General features: G+C 41.6%; 1 protein-coding gene across 4 annotated transcripts; it reads left to right on the forward strand.

Annotated features, from left to right (window-relative positions):
• Nucleotides 1–565: 565 nt before the first annotated feature.
• LOC116050514 (bromodomain-containing protein 3) lies at nucleotides 566–18,987 on the forward strand. 4 transcript variants are annotated; one of them, XM_031300628.2, is made up of 12 exons: nucleotides 566–700; nucleotides 4,780–5,083; nucleotides 7,357–7,468; nucleotides 8,374–8,511; nucleotides 8,696–8,840; nucleotides 10,767–10,936; nucleotides 11,249–11,644; nucleotides 12,001–12,129; nucleotides 12,273–12,479; nucleotides 12,705–12,937; nucleotides 13,072–13,370; nucleotides 14,306–18,987. In XM_031300628.2, exons 2-12 carry the CDS (start codon nucleotides 4,992–4,994, stop codon nucleotides 14,422–14,424), a joined length of 2,040 nt encoding a protein of 679 aa, XP_031156488.1. In that variant the 5' UTR covers nucleotides 566–700; nucleotides 4,780–4,991; the 3' UTR covers nucleotides 14,425–18,987. The 4 variants fall into 4 exon arrangements, with proteins under 4 accessions (XP_031156488.1, XP_031156491.1, XP_031156490.1 ...); XM_031300631.2 differs by having other exon boundaries at nucleotides 12,273–12,455; XM_031300630.2 differs by having other exon boundaries at nucleotides 11,252–11,644.
• The last annotated feature ends 1,802 nt before the right edge of the window (nucleotides 18,988–20,789 follow it).

The raw sequence follows: 20,789 nt of genomic DNA on the forward strand, positions 1-20,789 counted from the left end.
TTACACAAAAAAAATCTTTTAGTTTCTGTCATATTGGTTCTTTTGGCACAAAAAAAAAGAACAAAAAAAATGTTTGCATGAAACCACAGGATAAACCTTTTCACTCATAAATATTTTATAAAGGTTAAATAAAAATAAGAAACAAATGACACACATCTATAAATACTGAAACAGTATCCAAATAAATGTGTTTATATCACAAAATGTTCTTGTTTGAATCCCCCAGTTTGTCACTGTTGGTTCATATGACTGAACACAGTCTGATGGATCTATAAAGATCAGTTATTTATTAAGTAAATTGATCAGTAAATCTTTGCAACGCAGACCGGGCCTCAGGTTCTCTGCATGCTGGGTGACGTCGCCCTATTGAACCAGGTAAACCTTCCCAGCCAATCACAGCAGCCCAGTCATCACGCCAGCCAGTCACTGCAATTCAACTAACTCAACGGCCAATCACAGCACTTCACATTCCCCAGCAACAAATCATAGCCCCGTAAATACCCCGCAGCCAATCACAACACCTCTGCCACCCGGCCAGCCAATCCGACCACAACAACATCCATGATGCTGCTCTCCACTGCGCCTGCGCAGACGGTAGACAGCTGATAACTCATCTATTATGCTACTTCGCTAAATAAAAAATCTTCAAGAAAACTGACCGGAGCCCGTCGCTGGACGCACCGGAGGACCGAGACACAAAGTAAACACGCCTCTCTGACCGGTACCGGGGGGTTAGCGGTTAAACTGAGCCGAGGGTGTGCGGAATGTGTCGGTGTGTTTCGGAGCCTGGCTGGCCGCTCGGCGCCTTCAGACAAAGCTCAAGCTAACAGGCTAACGGCTTATTAGCTAGCCAAACACCGAGCGGTAACATCTGCAAAGATTGGATCTGTGAGCGCATTAATCTGCTCGGTGTGCGTCTTATAACAAACAAAAGTCAAGATACCCCCTTCAACACACGCTCACATATCAACACGGCCGCTATTATTTAATATTAACGACATTTACGTCTTTGGTAAGTAGACTAGCTCAATTAGCTAGCCACCTAGCTCATATTTTGCCTTGGCTTGCCCGCCATCTTTTTAAAGCAAGATAAATGGGATGTTTCGTTATCCTGCAAAACATCCACACCTGAGCAGGTAGAGCAGTTAGCGCGGGGTTTTATGTGTACTTCAGCAGTAAATAACCGGGGGAGGGTGTGTGGCTGTGGATGGTGTCGTTGTTGACGGGATTTGTTGAGTTTGTTGGTCGCAGCGGTGTCTGTTAGCAGTTAGCTCGCTCGTTAGCCGTTGAACCGCAGCAGCATGCAGGCAGAGCGAGCAGCCGCCGGACTATAACATCTGTTGATCCGTGCAGGACTTCACTGTGAGCGGACTGTTTAGAGACGATGTGACCGGCAGGTAACGTTAAAGGTTATCTGCTACTGTAGCAGAGCTGCAAGTAAACGCTGAACTGAGCTGTGTGTTTTCAGTGTTAAACACTGCTGCAGGTATTCATGCACGACTGTTGTTGGTGATTTACAGAGGTGGAAGACTTACTCAGATCATGTATTGCAGTAAAAGTAGAAAAAACAGTGTTGTAGAGTTACAAGTTACTTGTCAGTTACAAGTCATGCATTCAACATCTTCCTTAAGTAATAGTACAAAAGTATTATCAAAATATACTTAAAGTACCAAAAGTAAAAGTGCTCATTATGCAGTGTAATATATCTTATTTTATTGGATTATAATTATTGATGCAATAATGTGTTCATCACTTTTATGTTGCAAATAGGGCTGGGCGATGTGGTCAAAATCTATTATCCTGATATAGGTAATTTTTATAGGTAATCTCTAATGATATATATCACGATATAGCATGTTTTCTGGTAATTTGATAAATAATTAGTCTATATGAAATAGCCACCTGGTAAAGCCTATTTTTTATATCCTCGTGTGAATACTTGGCAAATGAAAAGTACTGAGTATTTTCTCATTTTATTATTAGGATTTAAATGCAAAATGAACACTAAGGATCAGAATGTAAAGCATTGTCCAAAGGACGTAAATATTGCTAGAGCATAGTTCGACCGCTGGTTTATTGACATCACAATAGAAACGGTATACATTTTTTTAAATGATAGACGTTTTTATATCATGTTGACGCTATATATCGTATACTGAAGTCTGTAGTTATAAAAGTTATATTAAGTACTTTGTGTTTCACAAACTCTGCCCGAGAAACTTGGGATGAATGTTTACCTTGTTACCTAGTGTTTATTGTCCCAGAGGGGGATTTGTTTTCACATACAGCTCTAAAGTCAGACGACGGTGATGTGTATAAAAGATTTTTAGTTGTTGAAAGAAATTTCAGAATGTAGCTGAAAGGATCAGGTGATGAATCGGGCAGTTGATCACTTATTTTTATAATCGTTGAAATGTCCTTTCCGGCTTCTCCAATATGATGATTTACTGCTCATCTTTCTCATAAATGATGGTAATGTGAAATGATCGCGTTTTGGACTGACAAAAAAAGCAGTTTTGAGGATGTCACTGGGTCTTTTAGAAATTGTGATCTGATTTTTTTTTTTCATAGACTCGCTGAACTGTTTATGAACTGATGAGTTGAGAAAATCTTCAGATTGACCAATAATTTGATTATTTAGAGTGAGTTTAAGACAGAAACATGGTTTGTCTGGTTTTCTAATTTATGACCTTTTTAAAGGGCTTTGACTTTGTGAAATGATGTTTGCAAATTATTCCAGTGTGTGGTTGTAAATATACTGTAAACAAAATATTTATATAAGTTATAAGTTGCAAGTTAAACATCAGCAATTTTTGTGATTGATCAATGGTACTTTTTAAGCAAAAGGAAGAAAAAAAAAAATCAGTTTTCACCTTCTCGTATGGAAAGATTTACTGTTCTCTTTGACTATAGCAAATTGAATATTTTTGAGTTGATAATTTGAATGTCTAAACGATTCATCTATATATTGAGAAAACAATCTAAAGATGAATTGATAATTACATTTTGCAGACTTCTCAATAATATTTGTGCACAAACTGTATCAACTGTGAGGGTACAGAGAGAAGCACAAAGTTGAAGATACATCATGTTTCTTACAATACTTTTATGTTAGTTTTAGTCCTCTTAACAATTAATGTGTTCATAATTTTCTTGGAAAGCTAAGTAATAATATAGTACGTTAAAGTTTCAGAAAACTGACAAATGTGCTAGGTGATGTCTTGTTGTGTCCGACAAACCCAAAGAGATTCAGTTAAATGAAAAACAGACAGCCATCACATTAAACAGGTTTTGGAAAACATTGTTTTTTAAAGGCTAAACACAACAAATATGGATTGAAGCAAAATATTTTTAAATAGATTTTGAGTTATTGGAAATGTTTGGTTTACACAAATCTGAAACAATCCTATGCAGCCCCCACTAAAATCTAATTCTACAGTTAGTATAATACTAATAATGTCAGTGCAGCCTAATCTTTATCTGCAACCATACATAAATAACGGCTTTAAAGAGAATGAATAGACATGCAAAAAAAAAGAAGCTGCGCAGCACTTGAATGTTGATTTAGAATTTTAATGTCAACATTATGAAGCTTCGAGCTATTCGGTACAGCCCTAACATATTTAAACAATATTTCAAGTTTGATGAAGATTGACATGGTCTGGTGATCCTCAGTCTGTGATGTTTGTAAAAACCAGGATGTTTACACAGGAGGAGATTATTATTATTACTATAATTATTATTATTATCGGTCAGTGATTATTTGATTACACCCACATAAACAAAACCATGTCCAAAGTTTGCAATATTATCTGAAATCATTTAATACAAACTACAAAGTTGGATGTCTTTTTTTACTAATGGGGAGATTTCTCAGTGCCACCCTTATTTATATTGTTATTACCCCATTTCTAAAGTAATATTGGGCCATCCCGTCTTGGCGTGTGTTAGTCGGCTGATGTAGGCACACCGATACATCGGTCAGTCTATGGACTTTTGCTGGCAGGTGAGCAATTAGTTAACTTGAACTTAGGTCTAGTTAACTGCTGTCTGTCAGTCAGCCTGGGGCAGGTTAGCCAGCCTCTGTGCGACTTTATGCATATATATATATATATATATATATATATTTTTTTTAAAAGGCCTAGCAAACATATTTTATCAAGGGTAAGCTGTTACTTACAATTTGTCAGGTGATTTGCCAAACTTGTTGATTTGTAATATGCCCGTTTCCTTTGGTAGATCTGGCTTTTTTTTTCATCATCGCAAATTTTGGAATTCTTTCAGACGCTTGACTTTTTTGCCATCCAATAGTTGCAGCCGAGGTGCTAGCACTCACATGATCAAATCATTTTTAGTTTTAGTGCTTGAAACGACAGCTCAGGCGCCAGGAAGAAGTGAGGCAAGCCGTGACATGTTTTTCCGTCTGTCTGTATATCGATTTCAGTACCTGTGACAGCGCCGCACCTAAGCCCGCACCCCACCTCTACACAGACACACACACACACACACACACACACCAAAAAGTGCTCCTTCAGAGAATAACTAATTATAATGTTGATGCATAAATGAATAATGTGGGATTACTATTGCTTATTTCATTGACTATTCTGGATGTTTTGGGTTATGTATAATAATGAAAACAAAGTATTCAAATACTAATACTTCGCTGTGTGTACTGAACCTCTTCAGTTTCTGTTTGAAAGCAGAAATATCTCAGATCAATTTTCTGATTGTCATCAACAGAAGAGAGAGCTAACGATGTCTCTCTCTCTGTCTCAGGTTGTGCGATGGGAGTTTGTCTCCACGGGGGAAACATCGAGCTGAAAAATCGACACCAACAACACCTGAACTGAACACACACGAACACACCTGTGTGCCCACACACACCCTCACACCACACACACCCTCACACCACAGAGGGAATTGTTTTTTTCACCTTCAGGTCAGACACTGCCGTCCCACAGTGCATTGCTGCGTCACCGCCGTCCACCATGTCGGACGCCCCCGAGGCTGCGCCCCCCAGCCCCCCTACCCTTACCAACCCGGCCCCACCTGAGGTCACCAATCCCACCAAACCTGGCAGGTAAGAAACACTGAGACTCCTTCAGTAATCACACTTCTCAATCTGCCATCATTCTTAGATTCATCTCCGTCGTAGTTTTTTGGTCAGAGTTGTGATGTTGTCACGTGGTGATGCAGTTGGTGTGTTCAAAGACAGCTAAAGCCTTGCTAAAGTTGACTAAAAACAGGAATAAAAAAATAATCTTTTGCAAATTGATCTTAATGCCTTAATTAAAAAAAATGAGGAAAAATCCAATCTTTAAGGACACCAGTTTTGTTTGTGAATGAATAATGTATCGTAAATAAATAAATGTTCTTCCTTAAAATACAGGGGGCATAAGTAAGTACACCCCTATGTTAAATTCCCATAGAGGCAGGCAGATTTTTATTTTTAAAGTCCAGTTATTTCATGGATCCAGGATACTATGCATCCTGATAAAGTTCCCTTGGCCTTTGGAATTAAAATAGGCCCACATCATCACATACCCTTCACCATACCTAGAGATATTTCTTTTTAATTTAACCTTTATTTAACCAGGTAGGCCATTGAGAACAGGGTCTCATTTGCAACTTCGACCTGGCCAAGAAAAGCATAAACGTACAAGACAACATACAGTTTCACATTCAATATAGTGCAAGAAAACAAAATACAATAGGCTAAAAAGGTACAGATTAATGGCGTTTTTCCATTACATGGTACCTGCTCGACTCGCCTCGACTCTACTCGCCTCAACTCGACTCGACACACTGTGCGTCCGTTTTTTCCATTGCAGATTTTAGTACTGCCTCAGCGTGGCTGGTCGTTAGCGTGGCTGGTTGAGTTTGTTTTACAGTTCTGCGGAGGCTCCACGCAGAGCTTTCGCCGTAGCCTGTGTAGCCTATGTAAAAGTGGCCTGATGTTTATACTTGTGCGCTGGTGTGTGCGTGGAGCCGGCCATGTGTGTGTGTGTAGTTAGGCTACGGCGAAAGCTCTGCCGGAGCCTCCGCAGAACTGTAAACAAGCGGCGCTGCAGTAAACTACTGTGACCTAACGCGACACACACACAGAACGTCGAAGGTGTGTGTTGCCAGAAGACACATTTTGTTTCAAATTAAGCTGGAAAAAAAAAACAGCTGGCTAAACTGTTTAAAAATAGCGGGTTTGTTCAGGACACCCCCGTCTGTCGCTTTCACGTCACCTTTTCGGCTCGCCTCAGCTCGCTTGGAACCTCGACTGAGGAGGTACTAAAAAAAGTACCTGTTAGCAGGTATCAGGTACTTTTTTTCATAATGGAAAACCAAAAAAGGCGAGTAGAGTCGAGTGGTATGGTGATAACATAATACACGTGAAAAGACAATCTATAACATTGCTGAGATGTAGTAAATAGTCAGAATACAGTTAGTGAGACCATGTAGCATACTCTAACATCAAGAAAGCATACAGATCTACACCTCTCCCTCACCTGGGCCAGTCAGATCACATCCAACTACTCCTGATCCCAGCATACATCCGGTCAGAAGGACTATCAAAACCTGGCCTGACACTGCCCTATCCCAGCTCCAGGACTGCTTCCAATAAGGACATGGTTGTGTGCAATATGTTACAGAACAGAGCCCTTTGTTTATTATGATTTCATCTTGCTTGTATGCTGCACAATTTACATTACAGCAGAGGTGTACAACTGAATGTTTACTCAGAGTTCAATGTTCCTACTCTAGTTCAATTAGTATTTTGTATGTCTTTGAATTGTTTTTACTTGAATACTTACATTTTAAAGAAAATAAGTAACATTCATTCATTCAACATTGTGCCCATTATTGTCATCAGTGATTAAGTAACTCGGACATTTAAAAACACATTTTTAAAGGATATCGTCTAATTATCGTTATCGTCAAAATTGCCAAAAATATTGAGATATTGTTTTTTGTCCATATCGCCCACCCCTATTTGAACGTCATTTTTGGCCAATGTTAACGGATCTACATGTTTTTATCTAAATGTGATTACTGTAAATCTCTGTACACTTAGCTTTTTAGTCAAGTGATATATTTTTGAATATTTACTTACTGTCTAGGGGAAACAATGAACATCAGCATAATTAGATCAAGAATAATCTGATGTGGTGATGGCAAAGGTTTTTGATACATGGCTGTTGTGAACTCTGTTTGATTTCTGCTTTATTCTGTCAACCAATGTCCAACATCAGCCAAACAAGCTGTACAAACAAATGAAAAAGTAGATTTGACACCGCTCCCTCCACAGTGGTGAAAGCAGGAGGTGAACATTATGTTGTGCTCTGTGTGTTTGTCCATCAGAAAGACCAACCAGCTGCAGTACATGCAGAATGTCGTGGTGAAGACTCTGTGGAAACATCAGTTTGCCTGGCCCTTCTACCAACCTGTCGATGCCATCAAACTCTGCCTGGCAGTAAGTCACTGCCCACACCTGAAGACTGTTCAACAACGAGTAGTCCCAGTCCCGAACACAGTTTGTGTTTTTTACACTTCATGTTTTTGGTCCAGATGAAAGAATCAGATACATGTTAATCAGTGGTCGTTATAGGAGCGGGGTGTAGTATTGCTCCGGTGCAGCAGGAAATTCCGACGGATGCATGATTTTCCGTTTCCTTCCGCTTTCTTTGTGTTAGAATTAGGGCTGGGCAATATATCAATATTATATCGACATCGATATATGAGGCTAGATATCGTCTGATGTGACACGTGTTGTCTTTTCCTGGTTTTAAAGGCTGCATTACAGTGAAGTGATGTAATTTTCTGGACTTACTGTTTTATAATTTGCCATGGTATCCACATTATTGGTGATTATTTATCAAAACTCTCATTGTATAAATATTTGTGAAAGCACCAATAGTGAACCCTTCAATATCACCACAATATCGCCATCAATGTATTTGGTCAAAAATATCGTGATATTTGATTTTCTCCATATCGCCCAGCCCTAGTTGGAATTTTAAATTTGGTGTATTTATGATGGCTATTGTTGACTGCTCCTCAGATCTCAGCAGGGTAAATTGAGACAGCCAGCTAGAATCTATCCAATCTGAGTTTTGTCTCGCACAACTATTTTGCAGCGGCTGTGTGCGGAGTTTAGTGCCGCTCATGACGATTCTGATTGGTTTAAAGAAATGCCAATAAACCAGAGTGCGTTTTCCTCCCATCCATGAATGCTGTGTGGAGTAGCAAGATCCTCCTTCAGCGTGCGTTGGAGGAGGGTCTGGCAAAGCGAGACTAAGGGGGCGGATACAGAGCCAGGCTAGCTGTTTCTCTTTGTTTCCAGTCGTTATGCTAAGCTAACATCATCCATATTTCTAGGACTACCACAAGGTGATCAAGAACCCGATGGACATGGGAACCATCAAGAAACGTCTGGAGAACAATTATTACTGGAGTGCCAGTGAGGCCATGCAGGACTTCAACACCATGTTCACCAACTGTTATATCTACAACAAGGTACACACGTTACTGCAGTATTTTGTTTTCTGTTTAAAAGGTGAAATCAATAGCATTTTAACAATACCTGCAGCCTCAGGTGTGAGCTCTGTGATCAGTTCAGGTGGTGACAAAAGGAAGAAGGCAGGGTTCCATGGCTGCCACTAGATGTTGCTGAAGAGTTATTTGTGTTTGTGTGTTTCAGCCTACAGATGACATCGTCCTCATGGCTCAGGCTCTAGAGAAAATCTTCCTGCAGAAAGTCGCTCAAATGCCTCAGGAAGAAGTTGCTCTCCTGCCTCCAGCTCCCAAAGGCAAGAGCAAGAGCAAACCCGCTGCTGCTACTACAGGTAATACTGCAGTACTAATATGGCTACTACTGCAGGTATATAATACAGTACTACTGTAGTGCTCGGGGTTCGCACAAGGTGCTTGAAGTACTTGAATTTTTAGAGGGGGAAAAAATCAAGTACTGGAATACCTTTTAAAATAGCCCCTTTTTAACAAAGTACCTAAATAGTCCATGACATTCAAATAAACCACATAATGCTGTCTTATATTTGGACCAAAGTTTTGTTCATCAAGTCATTATAATTGACGTAAATTGCTCACAATCAGAAATCACTCCGCTTTTTTGAAGTTATTATGCAGCACTGTCTCGCGCTCCGCTGCACTCTCCTTCTCCTTTCTTCCTCATTTTGATGAGCGAAAACCAGGTGGTGTCGCGTTGTCTATGCACTTTGTCTTGGTGCTTTGTCTGAACAACTGGCTCGTGGAGGCAGGACGTGAAAAATAAAGAGAAATTTATGTAGATTTAAACTTTGGAGCGTCTGGCTTTAACAAGGTCTCATTCTCTAACAGATTAGCTGTTGAGATGGAGATGATTCCTAAAAAATAACACATCCTGAAACACAAGTGATGTTTTGAATGTGAAGAAAGTTTTGAACAATGGAGAATAATCATTTCCTTTACATAAATAAAGACATTTGCACCATAAATTGTTGCATCAAAATTCACCAGAATGCAGGAAATGAAGAGTTTGACAGACAATATTTAATGAGGGATGAACCCCAGACCCCCAAGTTATAATGTGTCCCCCTATCAATGTTGAAACCAAACCTACACCTTTGACTGAGAGGCAGAAACATCATCAGATCCAGAGGTTCAGCAGCTGGTTCTATATAACAACATATCTGCCCTCTGCTGGAGACCCTGACCTCATGGGCTTGCAGTACAGTACTCACTACTACTTTTAACATACTATTAAATTACAAAAAAGAGAGCTCCACATTTTACAAGCACTCTTAGAACTATTTTGTCCTAACTAAAGCAGTGTTGACAGAACTACAACAAATAATCACTGTGAAGTGACAGTGTGACTGTGGGGGAGAATGTTGTGGAGTTTTGAGCCGTCGGCGTTGTTTGTCAGTTGATATTTAGTCAGTTTGGTCGTGTGCATGTATATGTCTGCAGCTAAACAAAATTGTGTTTTTTTAATATGCGTTTAGATTTCATTCAATTTACCTTTTTTCAATTCTCAGATTGATTGATTTTGTGTCTCCAAATCTAGCATTGCTCGATCAGGAATGTGGCACAAATATAACGCCGTCATTTATGACTGTATAATCAAGGAAGAGCTTGAAAATGGAGAAAAAAAATTATGATATAGTAATTAAAAGACCTTGATTTTGTAATGTCTGTCTGAACCCTACTAATGGCGTTTTTCCACTACACGGTACCTGCTCGACTTGCCTCGACTCTACTCGCCTTTTTTGTTTTCATTCCAGTCCATTATGAAAAAAAGTCCCTGGTACTAGCTAACAGGTACTTTTTTTTAGTATCGCCTTGGTTGGAGAGAATCGTCACTAATCACCACTTCATCATTGCTAGCGACAGACGGGGGTGTCCTGAACAAACCCGCCATTTTTAAATAGTTTAGCCAGTGGCGTTTTTTTGAAACAAAATTTGTCTTCTGGCAAACAGCCACACCTTCGACGTTCTGAGTGTGTGTCGCGTTAGGTCACGGCAGTTTCCTGCGGTATCGCTATGACGACAAGCCATGCTCGCCTCATGCATGAGGCGGTACTAAATTTGTAATGGGGGCACCGCGGTTGAGCCGAGTATAGCGCTGTATAGAATTGTAGTTGAGTGCAGGTGGTGAGACTGAAGCTTTAGTGAAATCTCAATGTAGAATTTAAAAAAAAATGTGTTTATATATTACTGTGTGGTACCTAATTCCAGTACTAACAATACTTTTCTCTCTGTGTCTCTCTCAGTGAGCCAGCAGGCAGAGTCCTCAGCCTCCCCACCCCCCTCCTACCCCTCTCCCTCCCCCTCTCAGACACCTGTCATCTCAACCACGCCCACACCTGTCCAGACCACGCCCCCTGTCTCTGCCCCACAGCCCCCGGCAACCATGATGCCGTCTGCACAGCCCGTCGTAAAGGTAACCGATGTGTGACCTAAAATATAAAAGAGAACTTTTCTGTCCATCTACCTGTATCTCTGTCTCCCTCTGTCTGTCTCTGTGTACCTATCATCCTCTATCTCTTTTTCTACCTGTCTTGTTACCCTTTTCTGTACCTGTGTGTCTCCCTGTCTCTCTCTCCCTGTCTCTTTCTCTATACCTGCCTGTCTCCACCTGTGAACCTTTGTGTCTGTCCCTCTATCTATCTCTCTTAACCTGTTTCTTTCTACGTGTCTCTACCTGTGTGTCTCTCTCTCCCTGCTTGTCGTCATACCTGTGTGTCTCAAACAGAAGAAAGGTGTGAAGAGGAAAGCCGACACCACCACTCCCACCACATCGGCCATCTCTGCCGGCCGTGCAGACTCTCCATCCGCTCAGGACACCAAACCGGCCAAATTAGGCTCGTCCCGCCGCGAGGCCGCCGCCCGACCCGCCAAGGCCCGCAGGGAGACGGTTGAGGAGGTGCCGGGGGGTGAGGTGGGAGGCGGCGGAGGGGGAGCCGGGAGGAGTAAGGGCGGTAAGCTGGGTGAGCAGATGAAACACTGCGACGCCATCCTGAAGGAGATGCTCTCTAAGAAACACGCCGCCTACGCCTGGCCCTTCTACAAGCCAGTGGACGCCGAGGCCCTGGAGCTGCACGACTACCATGACATCATCAAACACCCCATGGACCTCAGTACCGTCCGGGTAATGCTCACATGACATCATCACATACAAAACACACTTCCATGACATCACAACACCCTATTTCAGTATTCTGCTAAAATAAAACAATACAAAAACTATATATCTAACTTGTTAAGTGCATTTCCTTTCTTAAAATATTTTTAATTCGACATTGTTTACATCCATGTTTGCTTGCTTGTCGCCTTTGTTACCTTTGTTGGTGCATTCTTTGGTGTGTTACCACAGCATTCATACCACTGCACAGGAGATGGTGCACATATTGGTGTAGAGACGATTCTGTAGCCTTCACAGAGCTGCCAACCTTGACTCTTTTATTCTTCATTTTTAATATTTCTCCCTTCTCTCCACCCCACCAGAAAAAGATGGATAAAGCAGAGTACAGTGATCCTCAAAGTTTTGCGACTGATGTCAGGTTAATGTTCTCCAACTGTTACAAGTACAACCCTCCAGACCATGAGGTGGTGGCCATGGCCCGCAAGCTGCAGGTATGCAAAACCTCCAGAACTTTATAGAACCTTCCAGAACATTAACCTCATTGGTTGGTAGTCATTTAACATTAATCTCTCTCTCTCTCTCTCTCTCTCTCTCTCTCTCTCTCTCTCTCTCTCTCTCTCTCTCTCTCTCTCAGGATGTGTTCGAGATGCGTTTTGCTAAGATCCCAGATGAGGGCCTGGAAGCATCGGTCCCATCTACAACACCATTGGTCAGTAAAAGCACCGCCTCCTCTGACAGCAGCAACAACTCCTCCTCCGACGAATCGTCCGACTCAGAGGAGGAGCGAGCCACGCGATTGGCTGAGCTACAGGAGCAGGTTGGTGCTGCCGACCAATCACAGGTCAAGAACATCCTGGTTTTCTTCTTTTTTAATATCATTGTAGATTTAATGAAAGTTGAGAAATTCTGTTTTAATTTTATATTCAATTGTTATTTTTGATATAAAATTACTGATCCTAGATATTCATGTGATTTTATATCAATTTCTAGAATAATTTACCAGCTGAAGGCGTTACTAAATATTGATTAGATGTTAAAGGTATTCATAGTTAGTATATTCCACCAGTTGAAGGCGGTGCACGAGCAGCTGGCAGTCCTGTCCCAGGCTCCAGTCAGCAAGCCAAAGAAGAAGAAAGAGAAGAAAGACAAGGAGAAGAAGAAAGAGAAGGAGAAAGACAAAGGGAACAAGGGCAAGATGGAGGAAGAAAAGAAGCCCAAGGCTGCCGCTCAGCAGCCCAAACCAGCCAATCAGAAGAAAGCGCCAGCCAGGAAAGCCAACAGCACGGTAACCGCCACGAGGTACGATTAAATCAATTAGTTCCCCTTTTCTTGGAATCAAAGGTAAACGTGAAAACAAAATGTTCATATTCTCAGTTGGGAATTTAAAATTTAGAGTTTGACCAATCAGAGTGACTCTCTGTGTGTGTTTCCAGGCAACCTAAGAAAGGCAGTAAGGCGTCGGGCGGTGGCTCGGCTAATGGAGATGACGGTGAGGAGTCATCGCTGCCGATGTCTTATGACGAGAAGCGCCAGCTGAGTCTGGATATAAACCGGCTGCCGGGGGAGAAGCTGGGCCGTGTCGTCCACATCATCCAGTCCAGAGAGCCGTCGCTGAGGGACTCCAACCCCGACGAGATCGAAATCGACTTTGAAACCCTCAAACCCTCCACACTTCGAGAGCTGGAGCGCTACGTCAAATCCTGCCTTCAGAAGAAGCAGAGGAAGCTACTGCGTAAGTATAGAGTACTAATATACTACTATTGTCTGTATATCATACCAACGGTGACGTGATTGTGAAATTACCGCAGAGTATTTATAGACTACTATTACACAATGGTCTTCTGTCATGCTCAAATTTGGCCTTTGTTGCAATCGTACTTGACCTTTGTGGCACTCGGACATGATGTTTGTCACACTTGGGTATTGCCCCGGCTCTCCCTGAGTATAATCCTGGCGCTGCTTGGATATTACTCGGATATATTCTCTGCCCCACACGGGTATGGCATCTACCTGTAATTAAAAGTTTATATCCTTGGCACTACTTGGTAGGGGTGTAAAGATTCACCGATACGAATTGGTATCCGGTTGTATTATCACAGGTACAACTAGACTGATATACGGACCCCTGGTTCAATTGAAATGGACCAAGAACCGGCCGATGGCCCGATTTTAACGGTACAAATCGGTTGATTAAAGCTTTGTCGTCAATTCCACAAAGCTGCTGCTGTGTGTGCAATGCTGTTGAAATAGACAGGTGTGTGTTTATGTATGTGAGGGAAACTTGGACAAAAGTCTCACCATTTGTGTGATGAAGGACTTGGTCATTAATGTTCGGGATCTTAACATATATATATCCACTTTGCCATTAAAAACCAAACGGAACTATTTTAATGGCTGCAATGGTAGCCTATAGGCTGTGTTGAGGGCAGGAGGAAAAGAAAAAAACGGGCTCCAGTTGGGCTTGGGCTGAGAATTCTGATGAGTTGTCGGACAAGGGCTTGGCTAGGGCCTGAGCGTCTTGGGCCAGGGCCGGCCTAGGGCAGAGATTTTAAGCCTGTGCAGGGCTCTAATATGGCCTACTCGGGTATTGCCTCGGCACAAATTTCATGACATGTATCTGTTTATCAACCTGTCTGTCTCTCTCCCTACCTGTCTCTCTCTCTCCAGAGAAGGCAGCTGGAGGCGGGGCCTCAGGAGGCGGGGCTAGTCGTTTGAGTGGCAGCTCCTCTTCCTCCTCTGATGACAGCTCCTCAACAGGAACCTCCTCTTCCTCCGACACAGACTGAACACACACATACACACAGTACACGTACACAAACACACAGTACACACACACATGTTACTGAACACACACACTGATCACACACACAGAGGTTTATACACACACACACACACACACACACACACACACACAGCTCAATCTATAAAGTTAACACATGCATATATACATTAACGCACACATCCATGTAAACTTCCATCCTGAACAAACACAAACAAAAGACAGAGATACACACTCTGAACTTACAACACACACGCACACACACACACACACACACACGCACACACGCCCAGACTTGGAGACTGTATGTAAATAGGCTGCCCTGTTTTTTAGCTCCTAGTGTCGTTTTTTTTTCCTGGAGGAATGCCGACAGATAGAAGGGAAGAAGAAAGAAACAACTTCCCAGCGAGAGAAGAAGAAGGCAGGGAGACATGGTAGAGAGACGGGCTGTCTGTCTGAGAGTCGTATTGATCTTCTCTCACACAACACTCGAGCATCGTTGCCGTGGAGGCTTTCTTCTTCTCCTTGGACGGCCGGCTGTGACCCCTGACCTCTGAAAACATTCCAGAAGCATCTATAGAGCATCATGGAGGAGGAGGAGGTGATCTCAGTGGGTTTTACTCCGATTAAGGTTTTGGATATTGATTGAATGGAAGTTGAACTTGAAGAGCTACCTTTGGTCCACAAGGTGGAAACTGCCTGTGGGACAAAGTTCGGAGCATCATGGGACACATGGGAGCCAATCAAGTTCTTACATTAGAGTGTAGTTCACATCTGCAGTAAATCTGTAACCAGTGAAACTGTTTAACTTCAGATTGGAGATGATCCAGTCCTGATCAATTATGTTCAAACATCAACTCTTTGCTTTTATCACGTCCACAGATCAACTTTATTGGGCTTGAAACTTGCTGCAGAGAAAAGCTCTTAAATAATCCACTTTTAGATCCACTCAGTGTGTTTATTACTTTTCTTTAAAGAGTATCTGAACTTTAAATCCACCAGATTAAACTGTCCATATGGTGAATTTATCATTCTGGTCTTAGTCTGCATTGTTCACTGTAATGGCAGGTTTTTTTTTCTTTTTCCAGTGAAAACCCAGTTATTCTTTTAAAGACCAAAAGATGTCTTTAAAATGACGGTGTTACCTCTGATGTGTCTTTGGTCTGGTCCCATAGACACATACAAAACAGAAATCAATTCTTCCTGCTCAACACACAAGTCACATACTGAGTCTGGATGTCAAACTGACCTCAGAGCTGGTGTCATATATGCGTCTCTATTATGGAGGTGTGGTAAGAGATGAGACAGTAGTTTGGTCAGAGGTGTGTTATGTTGCTTCTGTAGACAGCTCCACTTATTAAATCTGTGACAGAAGAAGATGGTTTAAACTTGTGCTGTCATTAGTTGTCCGCTGACTGCAGAGGCTTTGTATCTATTGAATATGTGATGGTCAAGCTAAAATGAGGCATTTTGTTATTCTTTAATGTGATGTAAATCTGGTTTAAACTGGTGCTGCACCTAACAATTGTTGTCTTTATTAGTTATGTTCTTGATCTTTCATTTAGTTTTAGAAATATCGGAAAATTGTGAAAAACGTCCGTCGTAGTTTCTCAGTCTCAGGTGACGTCTTCACGTCTTGTTTTTCCAAGCAGTCCAAAACACAGAGATTCAGTTCTTTAACGCAGCAAACGTTTTCAGAAATGGTCTCAACTGCATCAGCGCTCTAATTTTAACTTTAGCTTTAACAATAAAATGTGACTGGGATGGATTTTTCTCTGCAACAACTTTCAAGTCTCTGCAGGACTTTTTTTTTTTTTTTAATTGAAAATCTTGGATTCATTTTTTAATTTAACAGGAAGGAAATCAATTGAACATCTGATGGATAATTTGTATAATGATCAGTTGTGAAGCTAATCTGTGCTCTGATTTAAAAAAAAAAAAAAAAAAAAAAAAAAAAAAAAAAAAGTTTGCTACAGGATCCAGGTTCCAAACTCTTCTTTTACTTGAAAGTAAAAACCCTCTGAGACCAAAAACCTGTCCTCTGCTGGTCCTGCAACCCAAACCCACAACCTACTGTCTGTCCCTGGGGTCAACAGTGGGGGGTCGCAAGGCTCGGACCCAGACCCCCCCCCCAGCCAGCGCCGGCTCTGTCAGCACAGAGCAAGACAAACTTTTTTTTAACACTACATTTCCTTTATTTTTCTGTTTTTTGATTTTTCAGGTTGTGTGCTGAACTTGTTTGTGTCTTATAAGGTTCTCTATATAAAAAAAATTTCTTTGTACCGCTGTCCTCTTCAACCCCCCCCCCCCTGCCAAAAGAAAACCACTCATACTGTAACAGCCCCCACCCCACGGATACTTCCTGTTAGACTTGGACTTCACCAAATGTAAGGAAGAGTTTTTACATTTATTATTTTAGCGATTTTCAAACTTACACAAAATTAGTATAAGAAAAAACAATCTGCTTGGAAAAATAGGTTTCCCAAAAAGAAGTTGCAAGAGTGTAAAATAAATACAATGTCTTTTTACAAATTGAGAGAAAAACAGCTTATTTATTATTGGTTATTTTTATGATTATTTACTGCTTTAAATGTCCAAAATAAAGACACACTCATGAAGGCAGATATCACATTCTCTGATCAGACAAAAAAATATTTTATTTCTCAATGTTAAGTAAAGGTTTTAATCTATAGTTGATGATTTAATGATTTGATGATTTAACTTTGGGAATTATAAGTATCAATATTTTATTTACTGTAAACCAGTTTATAAAGTAATTGTTTTATCATACGTTTTAATTTTTTTAAATGAAGTTGATCTGATTGGCTGCAGCAGCCCTGTCAGTAAAAACAAAATGTATTTTTGTGAAGAAGCCACATTGTGTCTGTGGTGACACCACAACTTCTTAATCACCTTGGTTTGTTGGAGTTGAGCCGCAGGAGGCTTCTTTAAGTTTGGGATGCAGCCGACGCCTGTCAGCACTCTGGTAGATGTCAGGCTGGTTGTTCTGGGCCTTGACCTTTGACCCCTGATATCTGGGCCGGTGTTGCAGTGCTTTCTGTTACTGGAGGATTTTCGGTCTCCAGGGGGTCAGGTTGAGTTAAAGGGGAAACTCGAATATACGGTAAAACAAACTTCAACACAAGACTGAACTCCATGCTCTGCTCTGATTGGTCGGTTAAAGGCTGTGATGCTGGACACCTGAAACCTCACAGGAAAGTTTCTTGTGGCAGAAAGTTAGAATTTACAATTTTCCACCATGTTTTGAACTCAACATAGTCAGATGGGAGGGGGGGTTCGTCACTTTGTTTTTTGTCTTTAACCACCGTGTTTATGTGTCAATCTGGTTTCGCTGCAGTGCTGCTGATCAGATCAATCAGTCAATCAGGTTGAACCAATCAGATTAAATCATTTGACTTATCTCAAACACACAGCTCACCTGTATGTCTGCCTGTCTGTCTCTAGTCTGTTGGTTGCTTGCTGTTGGTTAAAAACAAACGCCTCCTGTTGATGTTTGTCCTCGTATTAGACTTTTGACCTTGGCATACACATGAATTAGCAGTGACGTGCTGGGAACCTCAAACCTGACTTGTCATAGATACAAACCAGGACTTCATACGTCCACACCTGTCAGGCCCTTGAGTCTTTAAGTCTGGATATGTAGGTTTTTATTTTCAGACCTTGAGGTGCAGCCTGTGTTGAATAATGAGCCTTTTTTTGTGTGTCTCGGACTGTGTTCTGCCTCCTCTGATTAGTCGAGCCTCACTTGTCTGTAAACTAAAAGCTTCTGATTTGTATTGATTTCGTAGTTAAATATATTGAATACTTGTTGATTATTGGTTAACAATCTGTTCAAGTTCAGCAGCTTCACAACCGGACAGAGAACTTGGAAGTTGTAACAACTGATTGATTACTTGTTTAGATAGGAATTAATCTGACAATTCTGATGGATTGGTTTCATTTCTCAACTTTAGCTTCAACGATCTTTCTGATTTTCTCCGTTTCATCTCAAACTGAATATGTTAGTCGGACAAACAAATCTAGTTTTCGAACAGATGGTTTAGTCGTTTGTGATTTTTGATGTCGGACTGAAAAAAGCATGTTGAGGAAACTAAAAACGGACATCTGGTTTTATTTTGGACATTTTACAGACCAATCAATAACAATAAGTAATGATAAATGCACACATCTCCCTTTGTGACAGACAGACAGACAGACAGTGAGACAGCTCGTTGCCACAGAAACCCTCCTCTGTTTTTAGTTGATGGTCGAGCTTTGATGCTAATAGTTAATTTTTGTATTTTAATAAGAAAAAGGAAAAAAGTGATTTTATGTATTTGCATGCACTCCGGCCGTACGTTCTTTCTTCCGTATGTTTGAGCACTGTATAGTAGCTGTATAGTAGCTGTCTGGGGTTTAGATCGATCTCCACTCGATAGAGTAGAGACACAAAGAGAGAGGGAGAGGACGAACTGACGAAAACCAACAAGTGAATTATTTGATGTAATTACTGATATGGGATCCTTATTTTCTGAGTTCCTTTGTTTTCATAAATAAACACATAAACTGAGCCGCTGACTCGACTCTCATTTACACACACCAAAGATATTTCTCTCTGGAGACATATCGTCTTAACCCTAAAATTTTGTGGATTACCTAATGGGGCCCCAATGATTGTCCCCTGGTGGGAGGCGAGTCCCCACATTGTCATAAAAACAAACCTGTGAACGTTTCTGTCAGTCTACAGTCATGTCTGCCGCTCTGTGAGGCTGTAATGAGACACAGCAGTGCTTTGAGCTAAATGCTAACATGCTAATGTTTAGCACATACAATGTTTACAATTCCCTCTTCTCATTTCTTAGCGTGTACATCCTCAATTCCTTTTCTCGCCTCCTAGTTCTTCCCACCTGCGATGTTAGCGGAGTAGGCGAAGAATAGACAAGGGATTCATAACATTACCTTATTTTGCATCTTTGTTTTCCTCACGTCTCTTACATGTGTCGTATACCCTATTTCCACCCAAATAAGTGTGTATATGCAAGGGTTTTTTTTAACGTGGGTAAATCCATTAAATAGAAGATAATCTTTTCTCATTGCCAGTAAATGAGTACGACTTTCTGTTTTTTGTGTGTGTCATGTTTCGACATCAGGAATGTGCCGGAAAACGGGGTTAGTAAACAGTAGGAAGCATGGAGGCCAGTGACAATGTTACGATGTTTACTTCTTTTTTATTTTTGTTACTTCTTGTGTCTTTTTCAAACTCGGTGTCGACCAGTTTGGAACCATGTCCGAGCACTGCTTGGGCGGAGGCGGACGGAATTTGTGGCCATGATGACTGAAGTTAACGAAGGTGATTGCACCGGAAAAGGGGCAAAAATTAGTGTCCACCCGGATGTCATGTTTCCATCACTGCCGATTGGAGCTGGAGCTGCTGTGACTACTGCAGAGTCATTTGTTCCGGGAATGAATGGCCATTGTAATCTTTCCCACTGCAGATAAAACCCAGATGTTGGTGGGATTTTTTTGTCCAGTGGAAAAGGGGTAGTAGCCCCCCTTGTAAGACGTGAGGAGACCATGCCAGGAAACAGGCCTTTGACTAAATGAGACATCTTGCTTTGGAGCTGTCATTTTAAGGCAACGTCAATTGAATGACATGTAGCGCAGCTGATGGTTTGTATATTCCAGCTGTGTCACGCCTCTTTTATACGTCACAGGTGCCAAATAGATTTCCGCAAATGATACACCTGTGCATCCTAGCTCATAGCCCCTTCGGCAAGCCTCCTCTCTCCTCGAGCTGCATTTTAAGAATTGAGACATCCTTTGACATTTCTTTATGGTGTAAAATTACGCTGATGTCTTGAACTTAATTACTAACAAACTACACTTCTTTTGATTTCAGATGATTTTATTCGTTTTAAATGTAAACAGATGTCCAAACTACAGCTGAAACGTTCACTGACGCTGACCTCCTGTTGCTGCTGTTTCACAGGTTAGAACCAGCGCTGCCGCTGGCCACCAGCCCACTGTGTCCCAGTTGCTACAGCAGCTTACTGAAAGTAACGGAAACGCAGGGCTCGACTCTGGACTTATTTATCATGACCAGGGACTTGGTCTTGACTTGGGGCCTGTTTATCTTGGCTCTGGACTTGACAGCCAACACTTAAAAGGCCCAGACACACCGAGCCGATAATCGGCCGTTGGACAGTCTGGCGAGGTCAGTGACTCGAGTCTGTTCGGTGTGTTCCGTGCCGTCGTCCATCCGAGGGGCCGTTGGCCTTCATTTTGGTCAATTTGACATGTATAATCGGCGGGGCGGGCACTGCCGGCAGTTGGACTCAAATGACCCATCTGATTGGTGGAGTGCTAACCCGG

This window comes from Sander lucioperca, chromosome 2, assembly GCF_008315115.2.
Source record: "Sander lucioperca isolate FBNREF2018 chromosome 2, SLUC_FBN_1.2, whole genome shotgun sequence".
Taxonomy (NCBI): domain Eukaryota; kingdom Metazoa; phylum Chordata; class Actinopteri; order Perciformes; family Percidae; genus Sander; species Sander lucioperca.